The 26,571-nt window shown below is 48.6% G+C and overlaps 1 protein-coding gene across 6 annotated transcripts in view; it reads right to left on the bottom strand.

Annotated features, from left to right (window-relative positions):
- The window catches only part of TMEM209 (transmembrane protein 209), a 161,590-nt gene that overhangs the window by 17,244 nt on the left and 117,775 nt on the right, over positions 1-26,571 (bottom strand). For 4 of the 6 annotated variants that reach the window (XM_063926745.1, XM_063926744.1, XM_063926743.1 and 1 more), the window contains exons 10-12: positions 19,491-19,616; positions 14,231-14,328; positions 13,491-13,605 (exon numbers count right to left, since the gene is read on the bottom strand). In XM_063926745.1, coding sequence (XP_063782815.1) covers positions 13,491-13,605; positions 14,231-14,328; positions 19,491-19,616 — 339 coding nt within the window. The remainder of the gene's footprint in view (positions 1-13,490; positions 13,606-14,230; positions 14,329-19,490; positions 19,617-26,571) is intronic. The other 2 variants (XM_063926747.1, XM_063926748.1) reach the window with 1 other exon arrangement.

Genomic DNA, 26,571 nt, shown 5'->3' on the forward strand with positions numbered 1-26,571 from the left:
TGAGATTGACAAAAAATAGGATTTTGGTACTTACCAGGTAAATCCTTTTCTTTGAATCCATAGGGGGCACTGGAGTACTCCTGTGATATGGACGGTGTTAGCAAGGACTGGGCACTGAAAATTCAAATTTCAGTAACTCTCCTCCCCTCCATACTCCCAGAATACCTCAGTGTTTTTTTTCTGAGGCGAACAGGATAGAGAGGATGAACAATGGAGAATTACCTATAACATTATAACATAACGGACAACAATAAAGTTAACACATAACGAAACTGACAACTAACCAGTTGACACAATAACCGATAAATCGGTGAGAATGTGTTACCATAAGATCCACTGAACTTACCACAACCAGGTAAAACTGCTCTGGGTGGGCGTCCAGTGCCCCCTATGGATTAAAAAAAAAAGGATTTACCTGGTAAGTACCAAAATCCTATTTTCTTTTTCATCCACTAGGGGTCACTGGAATACTCCTGGGACGTACCAAAGCTTCCCCTGTGGGCGGGAGAGCTGTTTGGCACCTGTAACACTAAGCGGCCAAAGCTATATGCTGATGCCGCAAACGTATCAAACTTGTAAAAGCGCACAAACGTGTGCACTGATGAGCATGTAGCCGCACGGCAAAGCTGCGTCGTAGAAGCTCCACGACTAGCTGCCCATGAAGTTCCCACAGAACGTGTGGAATGAGCTGTTACTGATGTAGGCGGCTGTAACCTAGCATGAAGGTAAGCCTGACGTATGGTCAGTTTTATCCATCTGGATAAGGTCTGCTTAGAAGCTGGCCAACCCATCTTGGCAGCATGATAGAGAACAAACAACGTATCCGTCTTACGAACTGTAGACGTTCGGGATACCTAAACGCGTAATGCGCGTACCACATCCAAAGTTCCCAAATTACCTGTTCACACAGAAACTACCATTGGTTGATTGATGTGAAAAAGATGACACTACCCTTGGCAATAAAACGGAATTCGTCCGAAGTTCCGCTCTGTCATCATGAAACCCCAAAAACGGTGGCATGCATGACAAGGCACCCAAATCTGAAACACGCCTTGCCGAAGCTAAAGGCTAGAAGAAAAATTGTTTTCCAAGTGAGAAACTTAATATCCACTTGCTGTAAGGGTTCAAAATATGACAACTGTAAGAAATCTAAAACCAGATTCAAGTCCCATGGCGCTGTAGGTGGAATGAATGGAGGCTGTACTCGGAGGACACCTTGCAGAAAGGTGTGTACAGACGGCAATAGAGCCAATCGTCTTTGAAAGTAAATTGACAAAGCAGAGACCTGCACCTTTAGTGTAGATAAACGCAGTCCTCCATCTAACCCAGTCTGTAGAAATAACAAGACGGGATAACTTGAAAGATGATGTCGGAAACTTCCGAGCCTCACACCAACCTATATAGGCACGCCAAATTCTGTAATGAGCTGCCGTAACTGGCTTCCTAGCACGTAACATGGTTGGTATAACCGATTCTGGAATGCCCTCTCTTCTTAAGAGGGCAGTCTCCACGTCAAACTCAGCCGCGCTAAATCGGGGTAAAGGAACGGACCCTGTTGTAACAAGTCCGGACGTAGTGGGAGCGGCCAAGGATCGTCTGCGAGTAATCCGCGGAGATCTGAGAACCAAGCTCTCCGAGGCCAATGAGGCGCCACTAGTATGACAGAGGGAGCAGCGGAAACGGTGGAAACAGATACACGAGGCTGTACGGCCACGCGATTGTGAGAGCATCCACCGCCACTGCCTTTGGATCTCTTGTCCTGAACACATACTGGGGCGTTTGGTGATTGTGGCGAGATGTCATCAGGTCCACTTGAGGGTAACCCCACCTTTGGACCAACATGTGAAACCCTTCTGGATTTAATGCCCATTTTCCTGGATGAAAATCCCGACGACTGAGATAATCCGCCTCCCAGTTGTCCACTCCCGGAATGAACACTGCCGACAATATCACTTGGTGATGCTCGGGCCAAATGAGGATTCGAGCTACTTCCCGCATTGCCATGTGGCTTCTCGTTCCTCTTTGTTTGTTAATGTACGCGACCGCCGTCGCGTTGTCTGACTGCACCTGGACAGTCTGAGACCGGAGCATGTGCACTACTTGTCGTAGCCCATTGTAAATTACCTGGAGTTCCAGGACATTTAGAGACAGCAATCTTTCATGATCTGCCCAGAGACCCTGGAGCTGACAATTTTGAACCACAGCTCCCCAACCTCTGAGACTCGCGTCCGTCGTTAGAATTATCCAATTCCAGGCGTTGAACCGTTTCCCTGCGGTTAGATTGTGTACTTTGAGCCACCAGAGTAGAGATACTCTGGTCCGTGGCGACAACCTCACCCTGTGGTGAATCTGCAGATGCGAGCCCGACCACTGTGCGAGCACATCCAGTTGAAAAGGACGCGAGTGAAATCTTCCGACCTGAAGCGATTCGAAAGCCACCACCATTGTGCCTAAGAGGCGAATGCACAAATGTACCGAGACTGTGCGTGGCTTGAGCACTAATTGTACCAGATGACGAATAATCTGTACTTTCTGTTCTGGTAGGTAAATTCTTTGATTTACCGTATCGAGAATCATACCTAGGAATTGAAGTCGTTGAGACGGAATTAGATGTGATTTCTTTAAGTTGACAATCCAACCGTGCTGAACTAGTACATTGTACGTTAACAACGCATGTTGGAGGAGCATCTGTTGAGACGGAGCTTTGATGAGCAGATCGTCCAAGTACGGAACTATTATCACTCCCAAGGATCTGAGATGAGCTATCATCACAGACATCACTTTGGTGAATACCCGAGTCACTGACGAGAGGCCAAACGGTAGAGCCTGAAACTGGTAATGGTTCTGCCATATCGCAAAACGCAAGAACCTCTGATGAGGTGGCCAAATCGGAATGTGTAAGTACGCATCCTTGAGATCCAGCGCAATCCTGAATTCCTGTGGCTCTAAACCTGCAATTACTGACCGCAGAGATTCCAACTTGAATCTGTAGTAAGTGACGTACTGAATGAGACCCTGTAAGTTCAATATTGGCCTGACCGAGCCATCCGGCTTTAGTGGCACAAACAGACTGGAATAATAACCCTGACCTTGTTGGTGTACAGGGACCGGAATCAAAACTGCGGAATCCAGCAGAGACTGAATGACAATTTGCAGAACCGCCCTCTTGTCGTCCGACACAGGCAGTCCTGTCTTGAAAAACCGCAGTAGCGGGAGACAGTCGAACTGTATTTTGTAAACTTTTTACATTAAATTGCGGATCCACCCATCTGTGGATGTCTGGAACCACGCCAAATGGAACGTCTGAAGGCGTGCCCCCACAACTGGAGATCCGAGATGGCTGGGAGCCCGTCATGCCACTGGCTTGTTGATGGTCTTAGCGTCCTGACGACGGTTAGAGGTTTGTTGAAACCACGTCCTCTACCACGTCTACCATGTGTGGTTGTTCCTGTATCACGGCCTTGATAGGGCTGAGGTCTAAAGGATTGGAACGCTGGTTCAGAGTATTACCGTCTAGGTACCTCAGAAATCCATATGTCCACTTCAGGACCAAACAATTTCTCGCCAGCATAAGGTAACGCTTCTATACCTCGTTTAACCTCTGCCTCCGTCTGCCAAGAACGCAGCCAGAGGGCACGTCGTGCCGCATGATCATCTTTCTGTAGGCTGACCTGAGCTGTGTTCCACGCAACTATAGCCTTATTCTCCCAAATTCCCCCTAAAGTAGGTCTAAGCAACACCCCGGCTGCTGTATACATTGACTTTAGTATAGCTTCTAGCTTACACTCTGACGGGTCTTTAAGCGTAGTAGCAGATGGAATGGGTAACTGTGAAAGTTTTGACACCAGCGAATCCACAGCCGGTGGATTTTCCCATTCATAGACTCTGGTTTATTAAGAGAATCTGAATAAGGAAAACACACTGAAGATCTCTGTTGTTTAGCAAATAACACTTCATTTGAAATAGGTTCTTCAGTCTGTACAATCTAGAACCTGACGTACTGCCCTGATGAGATCATCACTGGCGGGGCTAATAGTACCCTCACTATCTGACTACTGGCACACCTCACCCTCCTCATATTCTTCTTGCAATATGAGGTATGGCATTGAATCGTCATAACTATTTTTCGGAATAGAGCTAGACTTTTGTGCAAAGTGTTGGACGACTCCTGAGCCCCTACTGGTATCTCAGGAGGCACTGTCTTAGCCTCAGATCTCGCCGTCTCACGTTCCTTACCTGCCGTGGCCATTTTTGATTGTAAAGCCGACATAACATCCTCCAGCCTTGGTATGGAGGCTGAGGGGAAGGGAACGTATTTGTTGTATTTACAAACATATTGTGTCACACACGCACAGACGTTGCAGTTAAGCTGCCTTTGAGTTAGCATTAGCCTGACTTATTATGTACAGATACAGACAAGACAAGTAGACAAAGATAACAAGTCCCACGACTCAGTAAATGTGACTAAAGTGTATATAAGCCTGAAGTGCAGTGCACATGGGCTACACTACATGAAACCTGATCTGTGCAAAATTCCTAGAAACACCCATGCTCCATCCGATGGCCGAGTGTAGTAGGACAGCAACTTCCTGAAAAAAGAAGCAGGAAGTAGAGTTAAAATGGCGTCCTGCCATGTGCTTAATATATACAAAAATCTATATACCTACATCCAGTATATATATATATTTCTCTAACGTCCTAGTGGATGCTGGGGACTCAGAAAGGACCATGGGGAATAGCGGCTCCGCAGGAGACTGGGCACAAAAGTAAAAGCTTTAGGACTACCTGGTGTGCACTGGCTCCTCCCCCTATGACCCTCCTCCAAGCCTCAGTTAGATTTTTGTGCCCGAACGAGAAGGGTGCATACTAAGGGGCTCTCCTGAGCTGCTTAGAGTTAAAGTTTAAAGTAGGTTTTTTATTTTCAGTGAGACCTGCTGGCAACAGGCTCACTGCACCGTGGGACTAAGGGGAGAAGAAGCGAACTCACCTGCGTGCAGAGTGGATTGGGCTTCTTAGGCTACTGGACATTAGCTCCAGAGGGACGATCACAGGCCCAGCCATGGATGGGTCCCAGAGCCGCGCCGCCGGCCCCCTTACAGAGCCAGAAGACTGAAGAGGTCCGGAAAATCGGCGGCAGAAGACGTCCTGTCTTCAATAAGGTAGCGCACAGCACCGCAGCTGTGCGCCATTGCTCTCAGCACACTTCACACTCCGGTCACTGAGGGTGCAGGGCGCTGGGGGGGGCGCCCTGAGACGCAATAAAAACACCTTTTTTGGAAAAAAATACATCACATATAGCTCCTGGGCTATATGGATGCATTTAACCCCTGCCAATTTTTCCATAAAAAAGCGGGAGAAAGGCCGCCGAGAAGGGGGCGGAGCCTATCTCCTCAGCACACTGGCGCCATTTTTTCCTCACAGCTCCGTTGGAGGAAGGCTCCCTGACTCTCCCCTGCAGTCCTGAACTACCGAAACAGGGTAAAACAAGAGAGGGGGGGCACTAATTTGGCAGATAAATATATACAGCAGCTATATCAGGGAAAAACACTTATATAAGGTTATCCCTATATATATATAGCGCTCTGGTGTGTGCTGGCAAACTCTCCCTCTGTCTCCCCAAAGGGCTAGTGGGGTCCTGTCCTCTGTCAGAGCATTCCCTGTGTGTGTGCTGTGTGTCGGTACGTTGTGTCGACATGTATGAGGAGGAAAATGGTGTGGAGGCGGAGCAATTGCCTGTGTTAGTGATGTCACCCCCTAGGGAGTCGACACCTGACTGGATGGTCTTATGGAAAGAATTACGTGATAGTGTCAGCACTTTACAAAAGACTGTTGACGACATGAGACAGCCGGCAAATCAGTTAATACCTGTACAGGCGTCTCAAACACCGTCAGGGGCTCTAAAACGCCCGTTACCTCAGGTCGATACAGACACTGACACGGACACTGACTCCAGTGTCGACGGTGAGGAAACAAACGTATTTTCCAGTAGGGCCACACGTTACATGATCACGGCAATGAAGGAGGTTTTGAACATTTCTGATACTACAAGTACCACAAAAAAGGGTATTATGTGGGGTGTGAAAAAACTACCCGTAGTTTTTCCTGAATCAGATGAATTAAATGAGGTGTGTGATGAAGCGTGGGTTTCCCCCGATAAAAAACTGCTAATTTCTAAAAAATTATTGGCATTATACCCTTTCCCGCCAGAGGTTAGGGCACGTTGGGAAACACCCCCTAGGGTAGATAAGGCGCTCACACGCTTATCAAAACAAGTGGCGTTACCGTCTCCTGATACGGCCGCCCTCAAGGAACCAGCTGATAGGAAGCTGGAAAATATCCTAAAAAGTATATACACACATACTGGTATTATACTGCGACCAGCAATCGCCTCAGCCTGGATGTGCAGTGCTGGGGTGGCTTGGTCGGATTCCCTGACTGAAAATATTGATACCCTGGACAGGGACAATATATTATTGACTATAGAGCATTTAAAGGATGCATTTCTATATATGCGAGATGCACAGAGGGATATTTGCACTCTGGCATCAAGAGTGAGTGCGATGTCCATTTCTGCCAGAAGAGGGTTATGGACGCAACAGTGGTCAGGTGATGCGGATTCCAAACGGCATATGGAAGTATTGCCGTATAAAGGGGAGGAGTTATTTGGGGTCGGTCTATCGGACCTGGTGGCCACGGCAACGGCTGGGAAATCCACCTTTTTACCCCAGGTCACCTCTCAGCAGAAAAAGATACCGTCTTTTCAGGCTCAGTCCTTTCGTCCCCATAAGGGCAAGCGGGCAAAAGGCCACTCATATCTGCCCCGGGGCAGAGGAAGGGGAAAAAGACTGCAGCAGACAGCCTCTTCCCACGAACAGAAGCCCTCCCCCGCTTCTGCCAAGTCCTCAGCATGACGCTGGGGCCTTACAAGCGGACTCAGGCACGGTGGGGGCCCGTCTCAAGAATTTCAGCGCGCAGTGGGCTCACTCGCAAGTGGACCCCTGGATCCTGCAGGTAGTATCTCAGGGGTACAAATTGGAATTCGAGACGTCTCCCCCTCGCCGGTTCCTGAAGTCTGCTTTACCAACGTCTCCCCCCGACAGGGAGGCGGTATTGGAAGCCATTCACAAGCTGTATTCCCAGCAGGTGATAATCAAGGTACCCCTCCTACAACAGGGAAAGGGGTATTATTCCACGCTGTTTGTGGTACCGAAGCCGGACGGCTCGGTGAGACCCATTTTAAATCTGAAATCCTTGAACACTTACATAAAAAGGTTCAAGTTCAAGATGGAGTCACTCAGAGCAGTGATAGCGAACCTGGAAGAAGGGGACTATATGGTGTCTCTGGACATCAAGGATGCTTACCTCCATGTCCCAATTTGCCCTTCTCACCAAGGGTACCTCAGGTTTGTGGTACAGAACTGTCACTATCAGTTTCAGACGCTGCCGTTTGGATTGTCCACGGCACCCCGGGTCTTTACCAAGGTAATGGCCGAAATGATGATTCTTCTTCGAAGAAAAGGCGTCTTAATTATCCCTTACTTGGACGATCTCCTGATAAGGGCAAGGTCCAGAGAACAGTTAGAGGTCGGAGTAGCACTATCTCAAGTAGTACTACGACAGCACGGATGGATTCTAAATATTCCAAAATCGCAGCTGATTCCGACGACACGTCTGCTGTTCCTAGGGATGATTCTGGACACAGTACAGAAAAAGGTGTTTCTCCCGGAGGAGAAAGCCAGGGAGTTATCCGACCTAGTCAGGAACCTCCTAAGACCAGGCCAAGTGTCAGTGCATCAATGCACAAGGGTCCTGGGAAAGATGGTGGCTTCTTACGAAGCGATTCCATTCGGCAGATTCCACGCAAGAACTTTTCAGTGGGATCTGCTGGACAAATGGTCCGGATCGCACCTTCAAATGCATCAGCGGATAACCCTGTCTCCAAGGACAAGGGTGTCTCTCCTGTGGTGGTTACAGAGTGCTCATCTCCTAGAGGGCCGCAGATTCGGCATTCAGGATTGGGTCCTGGTGACCACGGATGCCAGCCTGAGAGGCTGGGGAGCAGTCACACAGGGAAAAAATTTCCAGGGCTTGTGGTCAAGCATGGAAACGTCACTTCACATAAATATCCTGGAACTAAGGGCCATTTACAATGCCCTAAGTCAGGCAAGGCCTCTGCTTCAGGGTCAGCCGGTGTTGATCCAGTCGGACAACATCACGGCAGTCGCCCACGTAAACAGACAGGGCGGCACAAGAAGCAGGAGGGCAATGACGGAAGTTGCAAGGATTCTTCGCTGGGCGGAAAATCATGTGATAGCACTGTCAGCAGTGTTCATTCCGGGAGTGGACAACTGGGAAGCAGACTTCCTCAGCAGACACGATCTTCACCCGGGGGAGTGGGGACTTCACCCAGAAGTCTTCCACATGATTGTGAACCGTTGGGAAAAACCAAAGGTGGACATGATGGCGTCCCGCCTCAACAAAAAACTGGACAGATATTGCGCCAGGTCAAGGGACCCTCAGGCAATAGCTGTGGACGCTCTGGTAACACCGTGGGTGTACCAGTCAGTATATGTGTTCCCTCCTCTGCCTCTCATACCCAAGGTACTGAGATTCATAAGAAGGAGAGGTGTAAAGACTATACTCGTGGCTCCGGATTGGCCAAGAAGGACTTGGTACCCGGAAATTCAAGAGATGCTCACGGAGGACCCGTGGCCTCTACCTCTAAGAAAGGACCTGCTCCAGCAGGGACCATGTCTGTTCCAAGACTTACCGTGGCTGCGTTTGACGGCATGGCGGTTGAACGCCAGATCCTGAAGGAAAAAGGCATTCCGGATGAAGTTATCCCTACCCTGATCAAAGCCAGGAAGGATGTAACTGTGCAACATTATCACCGTATTTGGCGTAAATATGTTGCGTGGTGTGAGGCCAGGAAGGCCCCTACAGAGGAATTTCAACTGGGTCGATTCCTGCATTTCCTGCAAACAGGACTGTCTATGGGCCTCAAATTAGGGTCCATTAAGGTTCAAATTTCGGCCCTGTCAATATTCTTCCAAAAAGAACTAGCTTCAGTTCCTGAAGTTCAGACGTTTGTCAAGGGGGTACTGCATATACAGCCTCCTTTTGTGCCTCCAGTGGCACCTTGGGATCTCAATGTAGTTTTGGGATTCCTAAAATCACATTGGTTTGAACCACTCACCACTGTGGACTTAAAATATCTTACATGGAAAGTGGTAATGCTGTTAGCCCTGGCTTCAGCCAGGCGTGTATCAGAATTGGCGGCTTTATCCTATAAAAGCCCTTACCTAATTTTTCATACGGACAGGGCAGAATTGAGGACTCGTCCTCAATTTCTCCCTAAGGTGGTTTCCAAGTTGCTGGACGTAGTCAGGGCCCTGAAAATATATGTTTCCAGGACGGCTGGAGTCAGAAAATCTGACTCGCTGTTTATCCTGTATGCACCCAACAAGCTGGGTGCCCCTGCTTCTAAGCAGACGATTGCTCGTTGGATTTGTAGTACAATTCAGCTTGCACATTCTGTGGCAGGCCTGCCACAGCCAAAATCTGTAAAAGCCCATTCCACACGGAAAGTGGGCTCATCTTGGGCGGCTGCCCGAGGGGTCTCGGCTTTACAACTTTGCCGAGCAGCTACTTGGTCAGGGGCAAATACGTTTGCAAAATTCTACAAATTTGATACCCTGGCTGAGGAGGACCTGGAGTTCTCTCATTCGGTGCTGCAGAGTCATCCGCACTCTCCCGCCCGTTTGGGAGCTTTGGTATAATCCCCATGGTCCTTTCGGAGTCCCCAGCATCCACTAGGACGTTAGAGAAAATAAGAATTTACTTACCGATAATTCTATTTCTCATAGTCCGTAGTGGATGCTGGGCGCCCATCCCAAGTGCGGATTGTCTGCAATACTTGTACATAGTTATTGTTACAAAAATCGGGTTATTATTGTTGTGAGCCATCTTTTCAGAGGCTCCTCTGTTATCATACTGTTAACTGGGTTCAAATCACAAGTTGTACGGTGTGATTGGTGTGGCTGGTATGAGTCTTACCCGGGATTCAAAATCCTTCCTTATTGTGTACGCTCGTCCGGGCACAGTATCCTAACTGAGGCTTGGAGGAGGGTCATAGGGGGAGGAGCCAGTGCACACCAGGTAGTCCTAAAGCTTTTACTTTTGTGCCCAGTCTCCTGCGGAGCCGCTATTCCCCATGGTCCTTTCGGAGTCCCCAGCATCCACTACGGACTATGAGAAATAGAATTATCGGTAAGTAAATTCTTATTATCTACACATATACATATATATATCCAAATACACAAGCATATATACCCATTTAAAGCTATATGCAATATAGGCTTAAAAGCCTGAACGTGTGCTGTGCATGTGCTGCTGCATTAAAATGCAGCTTAGTTTATAGGGCCTCTCGCTTCAATGCGAGCACAATCCTCCCCTCTCCCGCGCGACCTCCCCCTCACAGACGGACCGCGGCAGCGAGCACTGTCCGCGGTCAGTCTCCCCTCTCTCCTCCCCTTGCAGACAGAGCCGCGCCAGCCGCCGTTCGCGGCCCGGAGCTCTGAAACGGGAGGGAGGGGAAGAGCAGTGGCGCAGGGAGCCGAGGGGTGGGGAGCGCCTAGCTGCGGCTGCTAGTACTATCAGTCCGGGGCTGGGTAGTGGCGGCAACAGGCATGATGCTGTGACGGGCTCTCTCTGGCTCCCCTCTGCGCCGGATTGTTACACTGGCCGGCGGGTCGGGAGCGGCGGGTAGTGCGGGCGCTATGGAGCCTGTGACAAGAGGCAGGCAGCAGATGGCGGTGCGCAGTACCACACACGGCGGGGCGGGAGCTGACCGCCCCGGGCATAAATACCTGCGATCCAGTGCTCCTGGACTCTGACGGGGCTTCTCCAACAAGTTCCGTCCAGTCCTTTCTGCAGCCTCAGCTGTTGTTAGCTGAGCTGCTTGTGGCTGTGAGGGGGCTCCTTTGTGAGGCCCGACACGCCAAGAGCTGCACGCAGCAGCTTCTATAATCCCGTACCCAGAGCTTTTGTGTAAGCTGGGAAAGGATTGTAATGTATAAAAAATAAAAACAAAAATATTTAAAAGTAAAAAATGTATGTCCCCCTCTGGAGGTCCACACTTGTGCTTCCTGTCCATGTGAGCACCGAAAAAACACTGAGGTATTCTGGGAGTATGGAGGGGAGGAGAGTTACTGAAATTTGAATATTCAGTGCCCAGTCCTTGCTAACACCGTCCATATCCCAGGAGTACTCCAGTGACCCCTAGTGGATGAAAAAGAAAGTTATCTACCTCAAACACTATTCCTGCCCCAGGCTATTCTACTTATAGCAGAGGGCATAATTCTGTATATTTGACCAAACAGGACAGTGTGATAACAGGTCTCAAGATCTCTCCTTAACTTTTCTATTGAATATATCAAATTGTGCCATAAACAAAGTGATTATTTCAGCATTTTTTCTAGCCAGACTTAGAGGTATACTAAAGTGCAGGTTTTATAATTGGAGAGGTTGCCCATAGCAACCAATCAGATTCTAGCTATTATCTTCTAGGAGGTGCTAAATAAATAAGTGAAATCTGATTGGTTGCTATAGGCAACATCTCCACTTTTAAAAACCTGCACTTTAGTAAATAAATCCCTTGAAGTGATGAACTAGATATTACATCCTACAATAATCTGGTGTCAGATCTGTTAGCCCTCTGCAGATAACCAATTTATCCTTCTAAACACTTGCTAATTATCACACAGGGGAAAGCAAAAGACAGGTGTCAGAAAGACTATGCTAGAATTTGTATCTGCTCGTCGTTTTTACTGTTAATATATCTGAGGTATAAGATCCTCTCTCTGTACTATATTTACACATTCTTATAGTTTTAAATACACTGCTCAAAAAAATAAAGGGAACACTAAAATAACACATCCTAGATCTGAATGAATGAAATATTCTTATTAAACACTTTGTTCTTTACATAGTTGAATGTGCGGACAACAAAATCACACAAAAATTATCAATGGAAATCAAATTTATTAACCCATGGAGGTCTGGATTTGGAGTCACACTCAAAATTAACGTGGAAAAACACACTACAGGCTGATCCAACTTTGATGTAATGTCCTTAAAACAAGTCAAAATGAGGCTCTGTAGTGTGTGTGGCCTCCACGTGCCTTTATGACCTCCCTACAACGCCTGGGCATGCTCCTGATGAGGTGGCAGATGGTCTCCTGAGGGATCTCCTCCCAGACCTGGACTAAAGCATCCGCCAACTCCTGGACAGTCTGTGGTGCAACGTGGCGTTGGTGGATGGAGCGAGACATGATGTCCCAGATGTGCTCAATTGGATTCAGGTCTGGGGAACGAGCGGGCCAGTCCATAGCATCAATGCCTTCGTCTTGCAGGAACTGCTGACACACTCCAGCCACATAAGGTCTAGCATTGTCTTGCATTAGGAGGAACCCAGGGCCAACCGCACCAGCATATGGTCTCACAAGGGGTCTGAGGATCTCATCTCAGTACCTAATGGCAGTCAGGCTACCTCTGGCGAGCACATGGAGGGCTGTGCGGCCCCCCAAATAAATGCCACCCCACACCATTACTGACCCACTGCCAAACCGGTCATGCTGGAGGATGTTGCAGGCAGCAGAACGTTCTCCTTGGCGTCTCCAGACTCTGTCACGTCTGTCACATGTGCTCAGTGAGAACCTGCTTTCATCTGTGAAAAGCACAGGGCGCCAGTGGCGAATTTGGCAATCTTGGTGTTCTCTGGCAAATGCCAAACGTCCTGCACGGTGTTGGGCTGTAAGCACAACCCCCACCTGTGGACATTGGGCCATCATACCACCCTCATGGAGTCTGTTTCTGATCGTTTGAGTAGACACATGCACATTTGTGGCTTGCTGGAGGTCATTTTGCAGGGCTCTGGCAGTGCTCCTCCTGTTCCTCCTTGCACAAAGGCGGAAGTAGCGGTCCTACTGCTGGGTTGTTGCCCTTTCTACGGCCTCCTCCACATCTCCTGATGTACTGGCCTGTCTCCTGGTAGCGCCTCCATGCTCTGGACACTACGCTGACAGACACAGCAAACCTACTTGCCACAGCTCGCATTGATGTGCCATCCTGGATGAGCTGCACTACCCGAGGCACTTGTGTGGGTTGTAGACTCCGTCACATGCTACCACTAGAGTGAAAGCACCGCCAGCTTTCAAAAGTGACCAAAACATCAGCCAGAAAGCATAGGAGCTGAGAAGTGGTCTGTGGTCACCACCTGCAGAACAACTCCTTTATTGGGGGTGTCTTGCTAATTGCCTATAATTTCCACCTGTTGTCTATTCCATTTGCACAACAGCATGTGAAATTGATTGTCATTCAGTGTTGCTTCCTAAGTGGACAGTTTGATTTCACAGAAGTGTGACTGACTTGGAGTTACATTGTGTTGTTTAAGTGTTCCTTTTATTTTTTTGAGCAGTGTATATACTTACCAGGTTTATCTGGTGTCTGGACAAAGTGCTGAGAGGTGAAGGTTTTCCCATCAGGATACTTGGGATGAGGAGGCAACCGAGAGTCGAGGTAAGTACAGAACATATGCATGACTATCTAAAAGTGGTAAAAAGACAAACCTACATTAGTTATTTAAATAAAAATATATTGGTCCTAAAACCCCCAAAATAGATAACCTAAAGAGCACATAGTGAACAGGAATATAATAAAGAATATGCACAAATGTTTCTGAGGTTGTCTTCATCAAGATAAACTTTGCTTTGAAGAAGGTGATTTAGAGTTGAGATAATGTTGCCTTTTTGAACATATGCAACTATGGGTCTGCTCTCTTGCATTTTCACTTCTGTATTTTGAGTTACAAGCATCTTAAGATACATGCAACCTTAAATCTAGTGTGTACAAACTGATTCAGAGAAAAAATTAGCCTATCACCCGGAGCTGGGGAAAGACTGGTAGGGGAGGACTAAATGGTAGGTAAATAAGATATATGTAGTTGAAAATAAGCCACACCTAAAAAGGTGTGCGTTTCACTTGCATCTGCAAACATTTAACTATACAGCACTCACAAATATGTGCCCCTAATACACCAGTTAAGATAGGTGCTGCTCAAATTTCAGGAACAAGTTAAGTGGAAGTAGGGACTGTGGAATTTGTTAGAATAAAAGGAGTAATTTAAATATTTGGAAGCTCTGTACTCATTTGAAAAAAACATGCATCTTACCGCAGAGTCAGTCGGAAGATCAGTATCCCATTTTCGACCTTTAAAGTCTCCACCTCTGTTCCAGCGGAAAGAGCTCATACATCCTCCATGGGATAGTTCTAAAGGAGAAAAAGTTTTTTTTTTTTTAAATATATATTTATATATACATAAACAAATAATTATCTTAAGATACGACATGAGTCCATTGGGGCAGATGTATTAACCCTGGAGAAGAGATAAAGCAGTGATAAGTGGAAGGTGATAACGCACCAGCCAATCAGCTCCTAACTGTCCATTTAAATATTTGAGCTGATTGGCTTGTGCGTTATCACCTTGCACCTATCACTGCTTTATCACTACTCCAGGCTTAATACATCTATCCCTTAGAATGTTATATGTATACCAATCTGCCTTTTTTCAGCCAAGATGTATTCCTACAGTATCTCTACATATCATTTAAGCAACCACTTCTGGAAAGTAACAAGAAACAGCTTATAGTGTAGGTGCTGCCAGCAGGTGGTCAGTGTGAGTGGTTCTCGTGGAGAGGTCAGTGAGCAAATATTTCTACATGGATCCTGCTCCTACAGACTAGGGAATAAATGAAGCAGCCTACGACCTGCTTGCATTGGAAGGGGTTCCCGATGAGTTTGCCAGATATTTTAAAGTAGCAATCTTTTAAAAGGCAAAACCAGGTTGCTGCTTTAAAACATCAGGCAGACTCATTGGGAACCCCTTCCAATCCCTGCAGGTCATAGGCTACTACATTTACCCCTAGATCTGAACAGCTGCCAACTTCATGAAGGTAGGTCTCTGAATCTCCACTGCTTGAGTCGCCAGGACACATTTCTTAGTAATAACTTCTAGACTTTCCTGCTCTTCTTGCAATTTGAAGTTTCAAGAAAACAAATCTAATTCTCTGCACCTAATAATTTAAACACATGGTCAGAAAAACAAAAAATAGGAATTTGATACCTACCGGTAATTAGTTTTCTCGTAGTTCGTAGGGGACACTGGGATGGATTAGTACCATGGGGTATAGATCGGGTCCATTGGAGCCTGGCACTTTAAGAAATGTTCAGAGTGTGATGGCTCCTCCCCTCTATGCCCCTCCACCAGACTCAGTCTAGGAAAACTGTGCCCGAGGAGACAGACATACTTTGAGAGAAGGAAAACAGATAGCAGCGGTGAGGTAACGAACCAACACACATCAGTAGGACAGGATAGCCGCGCTAACTAGAACAAAGGATAGCCACTCTAACCAAACCAAGAATAGCAACAAATCCATAGTAGAATATTTTCTACCCTCACACCACGGAACATATTTCTTCCAGATGCAGTGGTAGTGCTTAGATGTCACCACCTTCCGGGCTTGGACCATAGTCGTGATAACCCTGGAGGGAAGCCCTTTCCTGGCTAGCATCCCCCTTTCAACCTCCAAGCCGTCAAATGAAGCCGCAGTAAGTCTGGATAGACAAATGGGCCTTATTGAAGAAGATCCTGGAGTAGCGGTAGAGGCCATGGCTCCTCCAGAGACATGGTTAGGAGGTCCGCATAGCAATCCCGTCGAGACCAATCCGGGGCAATTAGAATTGCCTGAACGTTTTCCCTTTTGAGTCCTTTTAGAACTCTGGGAATGAGAGGGATTGGAGGAAACAGGTATACGAACTGGTCAGTCCAAGGGGACGTCAGAGCGTCCACCGCAGCCACCTGCGGATCCCTCGTCCTGGAACAGTAGCGACGCAGCTTCTTGTTGAGACAAGAAGCCATCAGGTCTATCTGCGGACAGCACCACCGGTGAACCAGCTGTTGAAACACCTGAGGGTGAAGGCCCAATTCCCCTGGATGGAGGTCGTGCCTGCTGAGGAAGAACGCTTCCCAGTTGTCCACTCCTGGAATGAACATGGGTGAGACGGCCCTGGCGTTGGTTTCCACCCAGAGGAGCATCCTTGACACCTCTCGCCCTACTTCTTGTTCCCCTCTGCCGGTTTATGTATGCTACCGCCGTGGCGTTGTCCGACTGTCCTTGTATGGCCTGATTTCAGAGAAGATAGGAGGCCTGTAGAAGAGCATTGTAAATTGCCCTGAGTTCCAGAACGTTTATCGGGAGCAAGGATTCCTGACTCGACCACATTCCTTGGAACTGAGCCCCTTGGGTCACTGCTCCAAAGCCCCGGAGGCTGGTATCTGTTTGTCAGCAGAGTCCAAGACTGGGCACTGAAACAATGACCCTTCACAAGGTGAGAGACTTGTAGCCACCATAACAGGGAGATCCGTGCTTTCAGCGACAGAGATATACTCTGGTGCATGTGAGACCCAGACCATTTGTCCAGCAGATCCAGCTGGAACGGACAGGCATGGAATCTGCCATACTGGAGTGCCTCTTAGGAGGCCACCATCTTGTCCAGTGGGCTGATGCAAAGGTGAACTGAGACCTTGCGGGGTCTGAGCACCGAGCGGACCATAGCCTGGATAGTCAATGCCTTGTCCATGGGGTGGAATACCTTCTGAGATACAGTGTCCAGTATCATTCCCAGGAACTGAATTCTCTGTGACTGTTTCAGGAGAGACTTCTGGAAATTTAGGATCCACCCATGTTCCTTAAGGCGGCGAGTAGCCAAGTCGATGCTGTTCAGCAGACTCTCCCTGGACACCGCCTTTATCAGGAGATCGTCTATGTAGGGGACTATGTTGACTCCCATCATGCGGAGTTGCAGCATCATCTCCGCCATGACTTTTGTGAATACCTTTGGAGTAGTGGAAAGACCAAAGGGTAAGGGCCTGAAACTGGAAGTGGTGGTCCAGTATAGCGAATCTGAGATAAGCCTGATGAGGGGGCCATATCGGGATGTGTAGATAGGCATCCTTGATATCCAGGGATACCAGGAATGCACCTTCTTCCAGACCTGAGACCACCACCCTTAGAGATTCCATCTTGAACCTGAACACCCAAAGATACGGGTTCAGAGATTTGAGGTTCAAGATCGGCCGTACTGAACCGTCCGGTTTTCGGTACCACGAATACACTTGAATAAAATCCCCTGTTGTGCAACAGAGTAGGTACCGGAACAATAACTTTTGTTTGTAGTAGTTTTAAAATGGTGTCCTGCAAGGCAACTCTTGCTACAGGTGACCTGACGAATCTGAGGAGGGAGTGCTTGGAATTTCAACCGCTAACCCTGGGATATGAGGTCCCTCACCCAAGGGTCTTGGCAGGATTCCGCCCACACATGGGCGAAGTGTTGAAGCCAAGCACCCACTTGAAAGTCCCCCTGCAGCTGGGGCCAACAGTCACGCAGAGGGCTTAGTGGATGAGGATCCGGAGGCCTGGTCCAGAGACCCAGCAGCTGCTGGTTTACCCATTTCCTCTAGCTGCATTTGAGGCACCCCTGGTTCTGCCTCTAATCTGGCCATACGATGGACTGCAGAGAGGGCCCAACAGACAGCAGATAGGTAGACTTACCCACCGTTGCTTGAGAAATCCACTTGTTCAGTACTTCCCCAAACAAGGCACCCCCCTGTAAAGGGATGATTTTCCACGCCCTTCTTGGAATCATCATCCGCTGACCATTGTCGCAGCTAGAGCTCTGCGAGCCGAAACGGCCATCGCAGTGGCACGGGCATTGATGAGGCCTATTTCTTTGATCACCTTACTCATGAAAGGGAAAGAATTTAGCAACCGTTTAGGTATTTGAATTTTTTTGTCAGGATTGACAGACGCCTCTTTAAAGAGTGAGTTTAATTCCTTGGAGACAGGGAAGGTGACAGAAGATTTTGGTTTTACATTAAAAAACAGCTCTCTCTCAGGTTCTGTCTACTTATCCGGTATGTTGAGGACTTCCCTAATAGAATAAATTAGGGCCTCCACACCGTGAGACTAAGTATTGTCACCGTCCATGTCCACCAACCCTTCATCCAGATCTGGCATGTCATTATCAGAGTCAGATTGAAGTACATGTGGGAGTGTGCGTTTATGAGAGGCCAGCAGGGGAGGCTGAGGAGCATGCCTGTGGTCAGCAGCCCCGATTAAAAAATCCTCCACAGATTTCTTAAGGGTCTGCCTTTCTTGCCTGGCAGTAGCCAACTCTGTATTAATATTAGTAAATGATTTCAGCCACTCTGGCTCCTGTACACTACCCTGTGAGTGAAGAGAATACAGAGTACATAGGAGAGATCCCCCTAGTGAAGGGGAAAACTTTATGCTGCAGGAGGGACACGCAGCCTTCTTGCCAGACATGCTGACACAGTAGAATCACACACAGTATTTGAGAAACAACACAGTGAAGTGAAATAACACAGAGCCCCAGACAGTCCTTAATGGAGAGATAGAGAGAGGGATGAGACCAGGACACTAAGCCACTCAGTCAAAGCAGTGCTCCGGTGGGCATAAACCAGAGCCCTAGATAAGGCACCTGGTGATTATTGTAACCTATATGCTCCCCTCTTTCTCTAAATCCCCCTGGTACCAGTTCAAGGTGATTTAACAGGGTCTGTGGAGGAGTAGAAGTTGAGCATGCAGCCTGGATATCAGCAGCAGCTGGAAATAGCGCATCTGAGCTGCTGGTCCCACTCCTCGGGAAGCCCCGACCCCATAATGGCATGCGGTCCCTCCTGTGTGTTAAAACTGGCTTTGTGTCAGAATTTGTGTAAAATGGAGTTAAGACCCCCTATTAAACCAGTGCGGGTGTTCACAGCGGGCATCGCAGCTGGGTGCCCGCTGCGTCCTTATGTCACCACTGTCACCGGGGACCTGCTAACCGGGACCCCAGTGGTAGTACTCAACGCACCGTGTCTTCAGCATCTGTTAGGGGTGGCAGCATGCTGCCGGCGTGTGCGCACACCCTGGGGGTATGTGAAACAGTACCTCAGGCGCTAACGTCCTGTCAGCGGGGATGCAAACCATTAACCCTAGGATGTTGGTTCAGCCGTCCCCCTAAGTCCCACGACGCAGGCAGACTGGTGACAGCCAGTGCTGCCTGAAAAAACCCCAAATAAATTTCTGAAGAAAACGCTCTGGAGCTCCAGAGAATGCACCCGGCTCCTTGGGCACATTTTTCGAAACTAAGTCCGGTGGAGGGGCATAGAGGGGAGGAGCCAGCACACACTGAACATTTCTTAAAGTGCCAGGCTCCAATGGACCTGATCTATAACCCATGGTAATAATCCATCCCAGTATCCCCCTATGACATTAGAGAAATATTTTTAAACTTGTGCTACTTAGTCTAAATGCTGCACATTTCTATCTAACTAGTATGTTAAGAATAATCTTTAAACTATAAGTTACCTTTTATACGCTCAAAGAGATATTCCTGGTTTGGCGTGACGTCCAGATATTGCACTATAACATTCAATGTAGGGATAAGTGGACCCTTTACAAGAGCTGCTTGTTTTAAACTGCTAATGCTGGATTCTAAAAATGGATTGAGAAGGGGGGGGGGGAAAAAAACGTTTTTTTTTTTTTTTTTTACACATACCTCACTCTTTTGGCTGGTAGAAAAAGTACATATTTTTAAAACCATATTGGTGATGGGTATTTAGAATCGACATGGAACATTTACAGACAAAACTAACCCCTGCCAAAAACTAGAAAACCAACAAGCCCAATTCTATAGCACATCAAGAAGAGTGGAATTTTGTACATACCATTAATTTCCTAGATTGTAGAATTTAGATCATGTTATGCATCACCGTTTGTAGCACTGCACTGGAAAGAAAAGCCAACTCCCCTACCCTTAAATCACTCAGCTCTCCTCAATTTACAATTAAAACAGCAAGTAGACAAGATGAACAGAGTAGAACTAAGAGCATGCACTCCTCTGTAGGTTAGTCTGTGCCCGCCTAGTTTCAGAAAATAAGATTTTAAACCTACCGGTAAATCTTTTTCTCGTAGTCCGTAGAGGATTCTGGGGACTCCGTAAGGACCATGGGGATAGACTGGCTCCGCAGGAGACATGGGCACTTTAAGAAAGACTTTAGGATTTGGGTGCGCACTGGCTCCTCCCTCTATGCTCCTCCTCCAGACCTCAGTTAGAGAAACTGTGCACAGAGGAGACGGACAGTACAAGGAAAGGATTTTTGTTAAACCAAGGGCAAGATTCATACCAGCCCACACCAATCACACCGTATAAACTAACCAGTTAACAGTATGATATTCAACATAGCTTCAGTTGGAAACTGAAAGCAACCATAACATAACCCTTATGTAAGCAAAACTATATACAAGTCTTGCAGAAGTAGCCCGCACTTGGGACGGGCGCCCAGCATCCTCTACGGACTACGAGAAAAAGATTTACCGGTAGGTTTAAAATCTTATTTTCTCTTACTTCCTAGAGGATGCTGGGGACTCCGTAAGGACCATGGGGATTATACCAAAGCTCCCAAACGGGCGGGAGAGTGCGGATGACTCTGCAGCACCGATTGAGCAAACAGGAGGTCCTCCTCAGCCAGTGTATCAAATTTGTAGAATTTCGCAAACGTGTTTGCCCCTGACCAAGTAGCCGCTCGGCACAGCTGTAGTGGCGAGACCCCTCGGGCAGCCGCCCAAGAAGAGCCCACTTTCCTAGTGGAATGGGCCTTGACTGATTTAGGTAACGGCAATCTAGCAGTCGTATGCGCCTGCTGAATCGTGGTACAGATCCAGCGAGCAATAGTCTGCTTTGACGCAGGAGCGCCAACCTTGTTGGCTGCATACAGGATAAACAGCGCTTCAGTTTTCCTGACTTTGGCCGTCCTGGCCACGTAAATTTTCAAAGCCCTGACTACATCCAGATACTCTGAATCCTCCAAGTCTCGTGTAGCCACCGGCACCACAATAGGTTGGTTCATATGAAAGGATGACACCACCTTAGGCAAGAATTGAGGACGGGTCCGCAATTCCGCCCTATCCATATGGAAAACTAGATAGGGGCTTTTGTGAGACAAAGCCGCCAATTCTGACACTCGCCTAGCCGAAGCTAAGGCCAACAACATGACCACCTTCCAAGTGAGATATTTTAACTCTACTGTCTGAAGTGGTTCAAACCAGTGCGACTTAAGGAAACTCAAAACCACGTTAAGGTCCCAAGGCGCCACCGGAGGTACAAAAAGGAGGCTGAATATGAAGCACTCCCTTTACAAAAGTTTGTATTTCTGGAAGTGAAGCCAATTCTTTTTGAAAGAAAATGGACAATGCTGAAATCTGAACCTTAATGGAGCCTAATTTTAGGCCCAAATTCACTCCAGTTTGTAGAAAGTGAAGGAAACGGCCCAGATGGAATTCTTCCGTAGGAGCATTCCTGGCCTCACACCAAGCAACATATTTACGCCATATACGGTGATAATGTTTAGCTGTCACATCCTTCCTAGCCTTTATCAGAGTAGGAATGACCTCAACCGGAATGCCCTTTTCTGCTAGGATCCAGCGTTCAACCGCCATGCCGTCAAACGCAGCCGCGGTAAGTCTTGGAACAGACAGGGCCCCTGTTGCAACAGGTCCTGTCTTAGAGGAAGAGGCCACGGATCTTCTATGAGCATCTCCTGCAATTCCGGGTACCAGGCCCTTCGTGGCCAATCTGGAACAATGAGAATTGTCCGAACTCCTCCTTTTCTTATTATTCTCAACACCTTTGGGATGAGAGGAAGAGGAGGAAAAACATATACTGAGTGGAACAGCCACGGTGTCACTAGTGCATCCACCGCTACCGCCTGAGGGTCTCTTGACCTGGCGCAATACCTTTGCAGTTTTTTGTTTAGGCGGGATGCCATCATGTCTATCTGGGGCAGGCCCCACTGGCTTGCAATCTGTGTGAAGACTTCCTGATGAAGTCCCCCACGCTCCCGGATGCAGGTCGTGCCTGCTGAGGAAGTCTGCTTCCCAGTTGTCCACTCCCGGAATAAACATTGCTGATAGGGCGCTTACATGGTTTTCCGCCCAGCGTAGAATCTTTGTGGCTTCCGCCATTGCCACTCTGCTCTTTGTGCCGCCCTGGCGGTTTACATGAGCTACTGCGGTGATGTTGTCTGACTGGATCAAAACTGGTAAGTCGCGAAGCAAAGTCTCCGCTTGACGAAGGGCGTTGAATATGGCCCTTAGCTCCAGGACGTTGATGTGAAGACAAGACTCCTGACTTGACCAAAGACCCTGGAAGTTCCTTCCTTGTGTGACTGCACCCCAACCTCGGAGGCTCGCGTCCGTGGTCACCAGGACCCAGTCCTGAATGCCGAATCTGCGGCCCTCTAGAAGGTGAGCACTCTGCAGCCACCACAGGAGAGACACCCTGGCCCTGGGGGACAGGGTGATCAACCGATGGATTTGTAGATGCGACCCGGACCATTTGTCCAGTATGTCCCATTGGAAGGTCCGTGCATGGAACCTGCCGAATGGAATGGCCTCGTAAGATGCCACCATCTTTCCCAGGACTCGCGTGCAGTGATGCACTGACACCTGTTTTGGTTTCAATAGGTTCCTGACCAAAGTCACGAGTTCTTGAGCCTTTTCTATCGGCAGATACACCCTTTTCTGGTCCGTATCCAGAATCATGCCCAAGAAGGTCAGACGAGTCGTAGGAACCAGTTGCGACTTCGGGATATTGAGAATCCAGCCGTGTTGCTGTAACACCTTCAGTGAAAGTGACACGCTGTTCAGTAATTGTTCTCTTGATCTCGCTTTTATGAGGAGATCGTCCAAGTACGGGATAATTGTGACACCTTGCTTGCGCAGGAGCACCATCATTTCCGCCATTACCTTGGTGAAAATTCTCGGGGCCGTGGAAAGCCCAAACGGCAACGTCTGAAATTGGTAATGACAATCCTGTACCGCAAATCTCAGGCATGCATCCTTTATGTCCAGAGATACCATAAAATCTCCCCCTTCCAGGCTGGCGATGACTGCCCTGAGCGATTCCATCTTGAATTTGAACCTTTTAAAGTATAGGTTCAGGGATTTTAAATTTAAAATGGGTCTGACCGAACCGTCCGGTTTCGGGACCACAAACAGGGTTGAGTAATATCCCCTGCCCCGTTGAAGCGGGGGAACCTTGACCACCACCTGTTGAAGATACAATTTGCCGATTGCATTTAACACTATCTCCCGTTCTTGAGGAGACGTTGGCAGAGCCGATTTGAAAAACCGGCGAGGAGGCACCTCTTCGAATTCCAGTTTGTAACCTAGGGAAACAATTTCTATTGCCCAGGGATCCACCTGTGAGTGGGCCCAGATGTGGCTGAAAATTCGAAGATGTGCCCCCCCCTTAGTGGAGCCCCAGCGTCATGCGGTGGATTTTGCAGAGGCCAGGGAGGACTTCTGTTCCTGGGAACTAGCTGTGTTGTGCAGCTTTTTCCCTCTGCCCTTACCTCTGGCAAGAAAGGACGATCCACGGCCTTTCTTGTTTCTATTTGATCGAAAGGACTGCATTTGATAATGCGGTGCTTTTTTAGGTTGTGAGGGAACATAAGGTAAAAAATTAGATTTGCCTGCCGTAGCAGTGGAGACCAGGTCCGAGAGACCTTCCCCATACAATTCCTCACCCTTGTAAGGTAAAACCTCCATATGCCTTTTTGAGTCGGCATCACCTGTCCATTGTCGGGTCCAAAGGACTCTTCTAGCCGAGATCGACATAGCGTTGATTCTCGAACCCCAATAGACCAATGTCTCTTTGTGCATCTCTCATATATAAGACAGCATCTTTTATATGTCATAGGGTCAATAGGATAGTATCCTTATCCAGGGTATCAAATTCTGCTGATAAGGTATCTGTCCATGCTGCTACAGCACTACACACCCATGCCAATGCAATAGCCGGTCTGAGTAAGGTACCTGAATGTGTATAAATGGACTTCAGGGTAACCTCCTGCTTGCGATCAGCAGGATCCCTGAGGGTAGCCGTATCTTGGGAAGGCAGCGCTACCTTTTTGGATAAGCATGTCAAAGCTTTGTCCACCCTAGGGGATGATTCCCACCGTATCCTGTCCGTTGGCGGGAAAGGATACGCCATAAGAATCCTTTTGGGAATCTGCAGTTTCTTGTCTGGAGATTCCCAAGCTTTTTCACATAACTCGTTCAGCTCATGTGAGGGGGGAAAAATTTATCTCAGTTTTCTTTCCCTTATACATGTGTACCTGCGTGTCAGGGACAGGGGGGTTCCTCTGTGATATGCAAAACATCTTTGATTGCAATAATCATATATCGAATACATTTAGCCACCTTTGGCTGTAATTTTGCATCATCATATTCGACACTGGAGTCAGATTCCGTGTCGGTATCCGTGTCAACTATTTGGGATAGTGGGCGCTTTTGGGACCCCGAAGGTCCCTGCGACATAGGTACAGGCATGGGTTGACTCCCTGACTGTTCCCTAGCTTCAGCTTTATCCAATCTTTTGTGCAATAAATTTACATTGGCACTTAAAACATTCCACATATCCATCCAGTCAGGTGTCGGCGCCGTCGACGGCGACACCACATTCATTTGCTTCTCCTCCTACCTCGAAAAGCCTTCTACCTCAGACATGTCGACACACCACACACTCAGGGAACCCTCTTATCTGAGGACAGTTCCCCACAAGGCCCTTAGGAGAGACAGAGAGAGAGTATGCCAGCACACACCCAGCGCTATAATAACCCAGGACAAAAACACAATATTTAGGTTTATCCAGATAGCGCTTTTCTACTCAATTCGCCAATTATGTGCCCCCCTTCTACTTTAAAACCCTCTTGTCACCGTGATCTAAGCAGGGGAGAGTCCGGGGAGCTTCCTCTCAGCGGTGCTGTGGAGAAAAAATGGCGCTGGTGAGTGCTGAGGGAGAAGCCCCGCCGCCTCGGCGGCGGGCTTCTGTCCCGCTTTAAAATACAAAACTTTGGCGGGGGCTCGTAGGTATATACAGTGGCCGGCTGTATATACCCATCTTTTGCCAGGAGAGATTTATTTGCTGCCCAGGGCGCCCCCCCCCCCGCGCCCTGCACCCTTACAGTGACACAGTATGTGAGGTGAATGGGAGCAATGGCGCACAGCTGCAGTGCTATGCGTTACCTCAGTGAAGAACATTGAAGTCTTCTGCCGCCTCTATTGTGTTCTAACTTCTCATACTCACGTGGCTTCTACCTTCAGCTCTGTGAGGAGGACGGCGGCGCGTCTCCGGGACGGACGGCGAGGATGAGACCTGCGTACCGATCCCTCTGGAGCTAATGGTGTCCAGTAGCCTAAGAAGCAGAGCCTTTCAACTCACAGAAGTAGGACTGCTTCTCTCCCCTCAGTCCCACGATGCAGGGAGTCTGTTGCCAGCAGGCTCCCTGAAAATAAAAAACCTAACAAAATACTTTGTCAGAAACTCAGGAGAGCCTCTGAAAAGCACCCAGTCTCCTCTGGGCACAGTAATCAACTGAGGTCTGGAGGAGGGGCATAGAGGGAGGAGCCAGTGCACACCCAAATCCTAAAGTCTTTCTTAAACTGACCATGTTTCCTGCGGAGCCCGTCTATCCCCATGGTCCTTACGGAGTCCCCAGCATCCTCCAGGACGTAAGAGAAAAAGGAATGAATACATACAGATCCCCCTGCTCGTTTAAAACTAAGGGCACACATACTGTGGCATCTCTCAAAATAAGAGTGGAACAGATTGGGGGGGGGGGGGGGGGGGGGGGTGGCTAGCTGTGCACTGTGCCAAACGTGTGGCCTCACAGCTTCACAGCTCCTGCATTTTTAAAGCGAATTACTCCTCTCTAAGCTACCCCACACGACCCTACAATTCGGCTCCCTGCCTCTCATACCCCTTGGCGACCGCCCGGTGCCTGCTGCGGAGCCGGCGGACGCTCTAGGTGCCCGTGCGGGTTGTGGCCTGCGCCGGGTTGGAAGCCGGGGTCTCGAGTGTCCCAAGGTCCGCACCGGAAGTCATCGCGTGGGGCCCGGACGTGCTGGTTCCTGGGGATCGCGACCGTACGGAGCCCTGCCTGAGGTGCCCGGAGCTCTGCACAGCCTGCCGCCGCAGTACGGAACAGGAGAGCCCCGGAGAGGAGAGCGCTCGTCCCTGCGAGCGGCACCTGCATCCCCCGCTGGAAGTGAGAGCCGCGGCGCCCGTGCGGCTGGTCCCCAGGTCGGCGTCCACGACATCCCCGGTCTCCGCTTGCTGAGAGAGCCTGCTGGTGGCGGAGGTGAGGGCTTGCCGCACGGCCCGGACCTGGAAGCCTGGAGGGGTAAGCTGTCTGTGCTCGCCCCAGCCCAGCTGCGGCGGCCACCATCTTCTTTCTTATAATACTTGCTAGTCCCACCAAGGAGCTGCGGATGCCATAACCTGATTGCTGCACTAGTGGAACAGAGGGAACTGGTTCCTAGTTCTTTTCTAGGTCTCCTGGGACTTCTGGCAATACATATATATACATTCTGGTTCTATTTCTAC

This window comes from Pseudophryne corroboree, chromosome 6, assembly GCF_028390025.1.
Source record: "Pseudophryne corroboree isolate aPseCor3 chromosome 6, aPseCor3.hap2, whole genome shotgun sequence".
Classification (NCBI taxonomy): domain Eukaryota; kingdom Metazoa; phylum Chordata; class Amphibia; order Anura; family Myobatrachidae; genus Pseudophryne; species Pseudophryne corroboree.